The sequence below is a fragment of the Syzygium oleosum genome, unplaced genomic scaffold (assembly GCF_021117445.2).
Source record: "Syzygium oleosum isolate NSW1041296 unplaced genomic scaffold, Sole_v2.1 Sole_v2.15, whole genome shotgun sequence".
In the NCBI taxonomy this organism is placed as follows: domain Eukaryota; kingdom Viridiplantae; phylum Streptophyta; class Magnoliopsida; order Myrtales; family Myrtaceae; genus Syzygium; species Syzygium oleosum.
Window position 1 is genome coordinate 208422 of NW_026607499.1, and position 13259 is coordinate 221680.

A 13259-nucleotide genomic window follows, 5' to 3' on the forward strand; every position below is an offset into this window, starting at 1 on the left:
ACTAATCAAGCTGATGCTCGGCTATCTCTCTCCCTTGTTCACGCACGCACGTGCATTCTAGGAACAAAGTTGCTGGGATCTGAATTACTTGGCACTGATTCTTTGAAGAATCTTTGGAATGATCATGATGCCATATTGTGTTGTTATCTGTTATTTGTATTACTCGAAATTGTTAAAAGTGAATTTTGCCATGTATGTAATTAGGAATGATTAATGACAGTCATCCTTTTGGTTTGGCAATCTATTCCAATTTTCGTCTTTGCAAACTAGGCAGGACTTGACATGTTAGAGACCACTTTTGGTGGCTTTACAAGATATCACTTTGGCTTAGATATTTGACGAGTCAGTTCGCAGAGAATTGTGCCTTGGGTTCACTAAGTTAATGCAAGAGGTACTTATATCATTTTTTATGCTACATGACAATAAGCGTTCGGTTTGCATACATGCCCTCTGGAATTGGTCTTTTGTGTGAGCATAGCCTAATATATTCTTTTTTGAACACCTCTTTTTCTGCTGTTGAATAGATGTGAAAAAATTAAGAGGGGTTAGGAGTTTGATATTGTGATGTTTGCACTGCAGATGGACAGGACTTCGATTCTTGGAGACACTATAGACTACGTGACTACGTGAAAGAACTTCTTGGCAAAATCAACAGTTGCAACAAGAGAGCGAACTAGATTTGAAGCAGTTGAATTTGTTGGATCCTCTCAAGGATTTTTCATACAAATTTAGTGCTTTGTTCCATTTCTTTCTTTTTTGTGTTTGTTCTTGTCTTGACTGTGATTCTATCAATGTTAAATATAAATTCTATAATTTCTGTTAATTAGATTTCAAATCGAAATCGTCCCTAAACAACATTCGTCGCAGACCTCGTCGCTAAATTATTCATTAAAATTCGTCGCCAAATTCGTTTCGGAACAATGTTCGTGGCAAAAGTCAAAATTTTTCGTGGCAAATTAGTGACGAATTTTGCCATGAATAAGTTCGTTGCTAAATACTGACAAAAAAAAAATTTGGTGGCAAATTAGCCACGAAATGTGTTCGTCGCAAATTACCCACGAATTTTGCCACGAATAAGTTCGTCGCAAAAAACCGACAAAAAAAATTTTGTGGCAAATTAGCCACGAATTTTGCCACAAAATTTGTTCGTCGCAAATTAGCGATAAATTTTGCCACAAATAATTAGCAACAATTTTTGCCACGAAAAGATTTCGTCGCAATTTTGCGACCAACAAAAAAAAAATTGAAAAAAATAGCGACGAATTTTGCCACGAATACAGTTCGTGGCAAATTAGCGACGAATTTTGCCACGAATATTTAGGAATGAATTTTGCCATAAATAATTAGCGACAAATTTTGCCACGAATACAGTTCGTGGCAAATTAGCGACAAATTTTGCCACGAATATAGTTCGTGGCAAATTAGCCACGAATAATTAGCGACGAATTTTTTTTCGTCGCAAATTAGCCACGAATTTTGCCACGAATAATTAGCGACGAATTTTTTTTTGTCGCAAATTAACGACAAAAATTGAAATTTTCCGTCGCAAAATTTTGCGACAGCCTATTAGCGACGAATTTTTTTCAGTCGCAAATTCGTTTAGCGATGAATTTTGCCAAATTTTTCGTGGCAAAATTCATCGCTAAAACCAACTTGTTTTTTAGTGATCATTAAATTGTATAAACGGAAAGAAATATTACTTTAAAAATAACATAGCAGTGACAATAATCATTAAGCAATGATTTCAATTAGGAGAAATTTCTTTGAGCTTTCAAGATTACTAGGCTAAAGGAAAGATGTTGGGGACGAAATTTCTTTAAACTTCTTAAGAGCGTCGAACGGGAGATTATTATATATATACGAATGATCCATCAATCGTTCAAATAAAATCAATAGCTTAGGCTTATCTCAGCTGCTTTTTTTTTCTTTATTTTGACACTTGAATTATCATAAAAGAAAGACTCAACTGCCCGGTCTTCCCCGCAACTTCTTTGTTTATTATGAGTTCTGAACCATCTTCTCTTCCACTTTTCATCAAAATCAAAACCATTCTACTCGGAAGATGCTTTCTAGTTTCTAGAACATGGTAACTATAAACTTATATTACCTTACCAAAAAAAAAAAAACTATAAACTTATACGCCTTCCCCTTATGGGTTGGTAGCAATGAGAGCCATCTTCGTTAGTTCTCCAGCCAAGGAATATTCTAAGGAACCTTCAAGGGCGGTGTCATCGAGACAAGAAGAGAAAAATTATTCACAAAATCCTAAACCTATTTCACTTTTACCGATTTAGTTATAAACCTTTCAATTTTGTCAATTGGGTACATCTTCGCTGATGTGAATACCGGCTACATGACACGTCTGATGCTGACGTGGATAATTTTTAATAATTTTTTTGATTTTTTCCCCTTTTTCTTTATTTTTTTTTCCTTTCTTCTTCATTTTGCCATAGGCGATGGTCGGGCGGGCAAGCTGGCCACGCTTGGGTGAGGGTCGCCGTCGCCCACCATAAATGAGGTCCGATAGGCTAAGGGTGAGCCCCTGCGAGGTTTTCCCTTGCAATATCTGGGGGCCTCGCCTTGGTAAAGGCGAGCCCCAACGAGGGATCTTCACACCGGATCTAGCGAGGCCAACTTTCATCATATCTAGGGAGGGGAGCCCTCTCTAGGGCTCACCTATGACGGCAACAGTGAACCTCGCCCAAGCGAGGTTAGCCTGCCTAGTCATGGCTGGCGGCTAGCCATCACCTGTGAAAATATGAATGAACTGTTAATGACTTAGATAAAATGTGAAAATATGAGGTTTAAGAATAGTTCCCGTAAAATCACATTGGTCTGTCTCTTTGAATTTGCTGTTCTCCCGCACGCAAATATAATAAGAAAGCGGGCGAATCTTGCTGAACGGAAGATGGACTACTAAAAAACAGCAAAAACAAAAGAATCAAACGGGCACGTCTCCCCAGCAGATTCTTATTGTATTTCGACTTCTGTGCCTACCGGTGTTCCACTTGGGAGGCTTCTCATTTTTTTACTTTGACCTGTTGACTTTTGTCCCATCTGGTCTTCCCCTTTGGGAGGCTTCTTATTTTATTTTGACTTTCTGACTTTTGTCCAATCGGGTCTTCCACTTTTTTTTATCATATATCAAAACCATTACCCACGATGGATGCTACTTCCTGGAACATGGTACGCAGCGATGAGTACCGTCTCCGATGGTTCTTGGGCTAGGTGAATATTCTAAAAAACCTTCAAGGATAGTGCCATCAAGGTGGGGTAATTCTAACTAATCAAACATTCAACGAGCATTATCCAACTAGTTTACTTCATCAACCATTGTCATCCAAAGATAGACAATTAATGGTGTATTGTATACTATTGTACTGTGTAATGTGTCGGAAAGTGAGATGAATAAAGTGAGAGCAAAAAAGGTAAAAAGACAGAGAGATGACATCGCACATGAAGGACTCACTCACAAGCAAAGGACCCGGGGTTGGTTCACTTCACTCCCTTTAAGAAGCCTCAAATCAATCGGCAGTGAACAAATTTATGCTCTAGACTACCAGAAATGGGGAAAATAAGCAAGGTAGATTCATTTGTTGAGAAAAAAGATAGCTTAGTCCATGGGATCATATTATTTGAACCCATTCCAAGAAATCAAGTCAATCATGTTTTAAGAAATTGTGAAATTCACATTTAAAAGAAAACACGATGATTCACAAGTTTCAATGTATATTTGTCATCGCAATTAACGTCTCCATTAGATCCTCTATGAAACAAAAACTTACCACATGCCATTGTACAATGCCGTTGAATTAGAGGACTCCAAAAAGTTGTTTTAGTCATGTGTCGATAATTTTGAAGGATTGGTATCAGAATTCATAACACTATGTGCAAGATGTTTGTAACTGTTGTTTTCTTCATGTCTATCCCTTTTTGGATAAGCGCATGTGCACCAAACACATTTATGTCTATTAGGGTTCCAAAAATCTCTGCCTGTTCATTATAGTTTTGTGAATGAGGATATGATCGATTTGAGCAATCAGATTGGTATAGAATCTACGTTTATGTATGTGTATATGTTCAAACGTATTCAAGACAATCAGGAACTGCTCCATCTATATCCCACGCCAGATTATTTACTCCGGGCATGATTTGTGTTTAGCATTGAGAGCTAGCTTTTTTGCCTGATCACTCCTCTCCATCTATCTCTCGACCTACATGCTTTTTGGGCAAACCGTTCAACAAAGAAATCGTGTTACATTATCAGAAAAGGATTGCTCATCCCAAAGCTAATGATAGTAATCACGAGGCATACCTACTGCACAGCAAGAAACCATCGTGCATGGCCGTCCTTACATATGCAACATGCTACTTTCACACATCATACCGTCTCCGCTAAAAAGATGGAAAAGCAAAAGCTTTGGGCCCATATTCATCTCCTTGGGCCTCTGAACTACGGCTGAGCCTCGCTCGAGCCAAGATAATAAGCTGGGCTTCCTTTGAGCCTCCCTACAAAAAATGCAGAGTTAGAACCTCTCCTGATTCTACCTACACTTCCTGTTACTTCTGGATCTAACTTGCATGTTGCATCTCACTCTCAAATTACCAACTTGGATATTGTTCTGCATGGTGGAGTTGAATCCAAATCAGGGAAGATTACCATTTTAAGAAGTCCTTAGATGTTTCCAAGTCAAATCACCCTTCGGAGAGAAAGTGTGCAGACTTATCTTCCTTCTCTTAAAGACAAACCAAGCCGAGGTAACGGAGCACTGGTCGCTATCTTCAGTGGACCAGCAAAATTTCCTACACCAACCTGTTACAAAAGATGAAGTTTAAAACGTTGTTTTTCAATTGGGTCCATTGAAAGCCCCTAGACCTAATCAAACGCTGACCATGTTTTATATAAAATATTGCGTTTTGAACTGATGCAGTATTCTCCTATTTGCCATCAGATTTTCTGCTTCGCGAAACAAAAAACATATTCATTTTCCTAAACACTCCGAATCCTCAATTTATATAATGGAAAAGCTCTAGTAAGTTTGCAATAAATTTTCATTAATGGTACACTTGAATTTCCTAATGACTACAATCACGATCTTGACCACCAGAAAATGGAGAACTTTGGATGGAAGTTGGTACGTCTGTCTTTTTCCCTTCTTTTGTAGTCGGATATCTCGCAGCAAATATTTTCCTACACTGCAGACATGAAACCACGTGATGTCACCTAATATAATTGATGAATTTTTTTTTGGTCAAAATAATTGATCAATTCATTAGGAAGCTAAATTACTTCTCCAGAGTGCTTCCGTTAACTGTTGTAACAGAGCAGGCTTGTTTCTCTGTTCATGGAATAGGTGAAGAACTTCATATCACTAGCAGTTATCCACGCTCGAATTGTGTCTATACTGTTTTGTGGAGTGAGTACTTCATTCCTTTCCCGATTGATCCAACCTATTTGCCAAGTTTTAGCAAAGAAAAGGTAGCTTGTTATGTTTGTGATATTGTAAGCGAGAAAGTTAAGTATGCTTTCACGAAATGCGGAAGACTATATAGGATGAAGAGATAATCTGATTGGCTAATTGAGAGTAGTTCTGTCCAGTATAATTGTATACGGCAAAAACGAGAAGAAATTGTCTTTTCAAGTCTTTTCTATATTTATTTCCAAATATCATTGATCTCCTAATTTAGGACACAGGATGTTTCTCTTTGGGTAAGCTCTGACACGCATTTCTTTCTACCATGGTTTTTAGATTGATCTGGCATTAGGATATACCATTCTTTAATGTTCCCTTGGTTGAGGTCACTGGGAGGTTGAAGTTTGCTTATTTTAATTTTTTGCCTTCTTTTACAGTCTGGTATCTTCTGCCTTCTCGAGGATTATATGATCGAGCTCCTAGGGGTGTACTCTGACAATGTCCAGGTTTGGCTTGGCTTCCTAGTCATTTTGTGATATACATTACCGTTTTGCTATATCGATACCCGAGGATAATCTTGCTCAAAGTCTTATCCAGGTTACTTTTTCTGCATCATCAATTACTAGCTTGTTTACACGTCCACCGTAGAAATATTTTGCCAAACTAATTGTCTCTCTTCTTTCATACTTCACTGTATAACATCATCTTCTTGTTTTGTTCGGGAACCTTTCTACAATCACAGGAGTACTTGGCACCCGCTGGTCATGTGAAGATTCCCACTTTGAGTATGATTCCGCGTTAAGAGAGAAAAATGTTTAGATAGGATGATTTTTTGTTTATAATCTCTTCATGGTCCTAATTTTGTACATCTTTCTATAATATCCAGTGAAAATTTGTATAATTATCCCAATATAAGTGGCACACAATACTCTTCTTATAATATAGGACCTCTGCATATGTTCGTGATTCCCTATTTTTAGCTTCATGTGTTTGATTTGCTAGTGATTTTTCTCAATGCAAAACCTCATTTCACTTGCCATTGTGTCACAAAGTCTGAATGTTCTTTCAATTAAGTATGGTGTGAATTGCCTTTTGTTTCTGCAGGACCTTGCTAACTATCTAAAAGGTTGTAGATTTCTCCCAAAATTAAACAATGAACTCGTGGATTACAGGAACTCAACCTACAAGGAATTGCTAGCTTGCAGAACCTACTCCTTATTATGGTGAGTTTTGTACATGTTGATTATGCACTCGTCTTTTGTAGCTTTGTGATGCTAACTATTTATTTCCCGGCAAGACAATGTGTTGATACGAAAGTGTTTCACCAAAAATGGGTGCCAACCCAAATAGTGAAAAACCTTTCACCAAAAAGTTGATTTTTGGTTTTGTTGAAATAGTTTCAATGGTAATTCAGATAGGAATTCGATCGGTGTTGCAACAAAGATAAAAAATGACTTTAAAGGTACAAGAGGGAAAAGTACCAAAAAGAGTACTAAATCCATTGCATTGGTATCAACTCAGTCCTAAACTTTTCACTTTAACTAATTTAGTCCTAAACATTTTCATATTGGTACCAATTTAATCCATCTAGCCAATTTAGGCCGGAAATCGGTGACTCGGACATGGACATTGTTAATAATATTTTCATATTTTTTTAGTTTTTTAAAATAATTTTTTGATTTTTTTCTTTTTTTTTCCTTTCCTTTTTCTTTCCCTTTTCTTTTTATTGATGTCGGTGGCCAGTTGTTGACCATCAGCCATAGGCCATGGTCAGCGAGGGCTAGCCTCGCTTGGGTGAGGGCGAGGGTGAGCTCCAGTGAGGCACCCCTCGCTAGATCTGGCAAGACCAACCCTTGCTTGGGCAATGACAAGCCTCGCCTGGGCAACGACAAGCCTCGCCATGGCTTGGGCGAGGGTTGGTCTCGCGTTGAGGAGGCCGACCCTCGCCCAGGCCAAGGTGAGCCTCACCAAGCCTCGCCCTCTACCACGCGAGGCCGGGTGAGGCCAACCCTCACCCAGGCGAGGCACAGTGAGGCCGCCTTGGCCTGGGCAAGGGTCGGCCTCACCAGAGCTCGCCCTCGCCCAACTAGAAAAAAGAAAAGGGAAAGAAGCTGGCAATCGCCACCAGCAAAAAGAAAGGGGAAAGGAAAAAAAAAGAAAAAAACTATTAAAAAAGAAAAAAATTCAAAAATTATTTAAAAATAATATAAAAAAATGTCCACGTGGATGCCGACATCCACATTAGTGATTTTCTGTCTAAATTAGCCGGATGGACTAAATTTATACCATTGTGAAAATGTTTGAGACTAAATTGATTCAATTGAAAAGTTTAGGACTAAATTGATACCAATGCAATAGGTTTAGGACTTTTTTGGTACTTTTTCCAAGTAAAAGACCATGCAATAATGGAAATTGAAGAGACAATATTATTAATAAATTGAGAAAAGTACATTGCGAATATATGTTTTTAATGCCAGATGATGGATCTCTCACATAATCACATGATGCCATATATATAAACGTTAATTATAACTACTCATTAGCAGTTATTATGCCAAGTACGGTTGTAATTGCGCTCCTGAGATTCCAACCCCTTTATCCATACACCGATCTCATCCATAACCAGTTGCAACTTCCAAGGCTACTGGGCTACTCAAACGCCTCTCGGTATCTTTGCTTTCAGTTGTTATTCTTGTCTTCATGTTCCCTCTTTGCTTCTAACACTTAGCCAAATTTGGAATGAACAAGTCTTCGCTCGTTTTATCGATGAGCTTCATCAAGCACTCCTCAGCTACTTGTCGATACCGATCCCACAGCCATCGATAAATTTTCTTTATAGGTGTCGATACGTAGAAAACATTCTAATTCGGATACTATCCAGATGGTTCTTTTGATACTATTTTACCTGCAAAGGAGGTACTCATCGTGTTGCTTGGACACATGATTAATATTCAGGTAGTTTGTCGTTAAATATTATTCAGTTGGTTTTTTCCCTCATCAAAAAAACTTGTTGCTAGTACGATTGTACTATCGTCCACTTTAGGCCTTTTCACTCTGTTCATCCGCGTCCTTTTGGGCCAAGATTCCTTAAATGTATCAAAAGTTGTTGCAGTCTTCATCATGATCCGTGTTGCCATGACAACTGTCGAGAAAACTTGGGCAGCTAACGATTTCAAATTTAACACTTCTTTATAAGTTTCTTAGTGATGCTGTTGTTCATACTTCCATATATATGTGGATTAAAGTTTGGTACTTTAGTATCATACTTTAATCATGTATAATGAAATGTAGCTGACTTGCAAAGTTTGCGGTGCCATTCTTTGGGTGTTTCCCTCCCTTTTCTTCAGTAAACTAGCTTTTAGAGAGACCACGTGAGTACAAAGAGTATTAAAAAACTCATTATCAAGCTATATGAGAATCTTTCAACACTCCTCTTACGTGCATGCCGTGTTCAAGCTGCGTGCAAGCCAGATTAGACAAATGAAAACAAACAAATCAAGATATGAAAACAATGTAGACAAATTGAGATAATCACATCAAAAACGATAATGATAGACAAGTAAACAACGTGCGAAACGTGGTCCGATTCAAGTCAATATTTTGTAGTAGTTATTGTGTTAATCGTAGGAGCAGGATCAAGCTTCATACAATAGAGCAGGAACTGCATGGTGCTGATTGACAATATTGTATGGATTGCAATATTTATCAAATGTGGCCTTCGCAAGAACAAGTGTTACTAGTACGACTGTATTATCGTCCACTTCAGGCCTTTTCACTCGATTCATCGGCATCCTTTTGGGCCAACATTCTTTAATACTCTCTCTCACAATATTGTCCTTCTATTTTATATCAACCTACTAGTGAACTAAATCAAATATTACGGTACTTCTCAATAAGTTTGCTCGTGAAGTAGGGGAGGGAGTTGATGTGCACAAGTTGTTTGGATACACTAGATTGTTTATCCTTGTAGCTCTATGGTGGCTTTATAAGATCCTCTCTCTCTTAATAAAAGATGGCCTAAATTCAAGCCTCGTGCAAGCCATGTGCAAGTCTCGTGCAAGTCGGATAGTGGTCCCTTGATTTTGAGAAATTTCTGCCATCTTCTATCGTAAAGGTCTAAAGAGGACCCATTTAGTGCTTTTTTTTTTCCAGAGAAAGAAAACAACAAAATTTCAAGACATTCTGCTCCACATTTTTTAAGTGTGATGATTGTAATAAGAACTTCTGCAACATCATCATCTTGAATATTTTCTCTTTAGTTCCTTTTTCATGAATTTATTTTAGCTTCTTGATTCTAGACTAGAATCTGTCTTTCATCTTGTAGTTTGGCCATTGACAGCATTAGGGATAGAGCCTAAGCTCACAATTCCTCGTTCTGTAAAGATGGAAGAAGTTGTTCTTGCCAATGGCTTTGTTGGAAGTGTCATTTCCGACTATTTTTGGTAAGTACCTTTATTTTTTTGATAAGACATTTCACACATGCCATTTCCTGATCCCACGTGTCTGACTATTTTGTAGGGCATTATGTGTTATATGGACAACACCATTAGTGGCTACACTAGGGATGTCTCTCACCGTACCACTTGCGATGTTGGTTGATATGGTGATCCATGGTCATCCTTATTCCGCAATTTACATCCTCGGCTCAACTCAAGTGACTAATCAATCTCAGTGGTAGGGCTATCAGGCAATTAAACCACAACACGCCGTCACTAGTAGCACAATAATAAAGATGGCCTGAATTCAAGCCTCGTGCAAGCCATGCGCAAATCTCGTACAAACCTGATAGTGGTCCCTTGATTTTGAGAAATTCCTGCCATCTTCTATCCTAAAGGTCTAAAGAGGACCCATTCAGTCCTCTCTTTTTTTCCAGAGAAAGAATATAAAAAAATTTCAAGACATTCTGCTCCACATTTTAGAGGGGTGATGATTGTAATAAGAACTTCCGCAATATCGTCATCTTGAATTTTTTCTCATTAGTTGCTTTTTAAAAGTTCAATGTCCTTTTCGTGAATTTATAGTGGCTTCTTGATTCTAGACTTGAATCTGTCTTTCATCTTGTAGTTTGACCATTGACAGCATTAGGGATAGAGCCTAAGCTCAGAATTCCTCATTCTATAAAGATAGATGAATGTGTTCTTGCCAATGGCTTTGTTGGAAGTGTCCTTTCCGACTATTTCTGATTATTTCTGGTATGTACCTTTATGGACCCACGTGTCTGACTATTTTGTAGGGCATTATGTGTTGTATGGACAACATCAATAGTGGCTACACTAGGGATGTCTCTCACCATACCACTTGCGATGTTGGCTGACATGGTGATTCATGGTCGTCATTATTCCGCAATTTACACCCTCGGTTCAACTCAGGTAACTAATCAATCTTAGTGGTAGGGTTATCAGGCAACTAAACCGTGACATGCTGTCACAAGTAGCACAATAATAAAAATGGCCTGAATTCATGGCTCGTGCAAACCATGTGCAAGTCATGAGCAAGTCTCGTGCAAGCCAAATAGTGGTCCCTTGATTTGAGACATTCCTGCCATCTTCTATCCTAAAGGTCGAAAGAGGAACCATTTAGTTTTGAATTTTTTCTCATTAGTTCCTTTTTACAAATTCAATTTCCTTTTCAAGAATTTATAGTAGATTCTTGATTCTAGACTTGAATCTCTCTTTCATCTTGTAGTTTGGCCATTGACAGTATTAGGGATAGAGCCTAAGCTCACTTCCTCATTCTGTAAAGAGTTGTTCTTGCCAATGGCTTTGCATACCTTTATTACTTCGATAACATACCTATCTTAATTCACCATCGGCTTTACATAAAATTTGTGGGGAAAAAGTTTGTGGTGGAAACCTTAAATTTGGGTTTGATCTGGGATTTATAAAGCAATTGATAATAAAGATTTTATGATGACATGCCAAATCGTTCATTGCCCTTTTTTCTTAACTTGTTTTCCTTTTTCACACTCCCGTGTTGCCATTTGTTGCTAAAGGAGAAAAGGAAAAGTATTTTCTTCCTTATTGGTATTCAGATTTTAAGTCATGCAGACTTTTTATCTTATCTTATGTAATCTCGACTAGTCTATTCATTTACACGGTGTTCATTTGGTCTTGTTTGTGCATTTTTTTAATGAAAAATATGGACATCGAATAAATTGCGTGAATGTGCAAAATTATCGAGCAAAAGAGCACACACTTCACGCACAATCAGAATTGGGAAAAAATAGAAAGATTTGTCGCTTAAATTCGAAAAGTATTAGAGATTTAAGAGATTATGATTTAAAGTGTTAGAGATTCATCTTACAATTAAATTAAATCGCACTTTTTCCACTCCTCTTTGAGCTTAGACACTCCCTTTTTTAATATTTTGACCATACTATCCCTTTTGGGGTACACCGCTTATGGTACAAAGTGATCAACTTTTTTATTTTGTTTTTTTTTTTTCTTACGGCTCTCACTTTCCTTCTTCTTTCTTTCTTTCCATGCCTTTGATGTCTTCTCTACTCTTGCAAATCGTCGCTATGTTTTCTCTCTTACAGGTCATTCTATTCTTTCTACGATGCCAACCTCGTTGTCGTCCACACTTTCGCTAGCACCGGCATTGGGCTCACCTGTGACCTCCCCAACGAGCCATTTTTTCTCCGCTGCACATAGGCTCTTCTTGCGCCATGGAAGGTAATGCTTCTCTCTCTCTTTTTTAATATTTTTCTTCTTGCACATGTGAGTGTAGAAAAAGAAAAGGTGTCTCTACCATGTGCAAGCATAAAAGTGAAAGGCAATAGGTGAGTTGTGTTCTTTTAGGTAATACGAAGCGGGATTTTAATTAGTGGTTTAATTTGATTGCAGTTTTTGAGTGTTGAAATAAAAATTGTGCTTTGATAGATTAATTTCTTGGAACACACCGCTACAATGATGCATTTGTTCTTTCATTTGTGTTGCAAATGTTGCTTTTACCCCTAAACTCTAGTTGTGTGTAGAGTTGAACTTGTTTTTGAACTACCAAAACCGTACCTCCGATATTGAATGAAGATGGCGTGGATTGTTTGAGTAAGCAGTTTTTTTTGGGATTGCATATGCAGGAGAGATTTGTGGAAGAAGAAGGGGTGGCAGGTGTAGGAAGAAGGTAATATCTTGCAAGAGAGAAAAGAAAAAGACGATTTGCAAGAGCAGAATACTGAGACATCAAAGGAATGGAAAGAAAGGAACAAGGAAAGTGGAACCTGCAAGGAAAAAGAAGAAACAAAATAAAAAGATTTGACCAAATAATAAAAAAAATGGAAAATACCATCAAAAACCCCAAACTATGCCACTTGTGATAAATTTGCTCTGAACTTTTTTTGTGACACTAAAAACCTAACACTATGCCTATTGTGACACATTTACTTCACAACACTTTGGCCCAAGGGCATTTTTGTCTTTTTTCTTTTTTTTTTTTTCCTTTTGTCTCTTCCCTCCGCCGACCATGGCGGAGGGAAGCCGGCGAGGGCTGCCCTCGCCCGATCTGGCAAGGGCGACCCTCGCCGGTGTCAGGCAAGGGCTCGCAACCCTCGCCTGAGTCCCTTGCCCGACTCAGGCGAGGCTTCCCTCGCCGACGTCGGGCGAGGGCGACCCTCGCCTGAGTCGGGTTAGGGCTGCCCTCGCTCGACGCCGGCGAGGGCGACTCTCTCCCGACGCTGGTGAGGGTAGCCTTGCCTGATTCGGGTGAGGGACTCAGGCGAGGACGACTCTCGCCCAACACCAGCGAGAGCAACCCTCGCCTAGCATCGGCGAGGGTCGCCCTCGCCAAATTCGGCGAGGGCCGCCCTCGCCGACTTCCCTTCGCCATGACCGACAGAGGGAAGAGAGA

The 13259-nt window shown here is 38.8% G+C and overlaps 1 protein-coding gene across 1 annotated transcript; it reads left to right on the forward strand.

Moving 5' to 3' along the window:
- The first annotated feature begins 3162 nt into the window (after positions 1–3162).
- LOC115662325 (uncharacterized vacuolar membrane protein YML018C-like) lies at positions 3163–11111 on the forward strand. Its single transcript, XM_056318413.1, is given in 8 exon segments — positions 3163–3186; positions 5852–5920; positions 6519–6637; positions 8396–8602; positions 9206–9396; positions 9736–9856; positions 10648–10783; positions 11100–11111. Coding segments are annotated over 8 exon segments (879 nt in total).
- The last annotated feature ends 2148 nt before the right edge of the window (positions 11112–13259 follow it).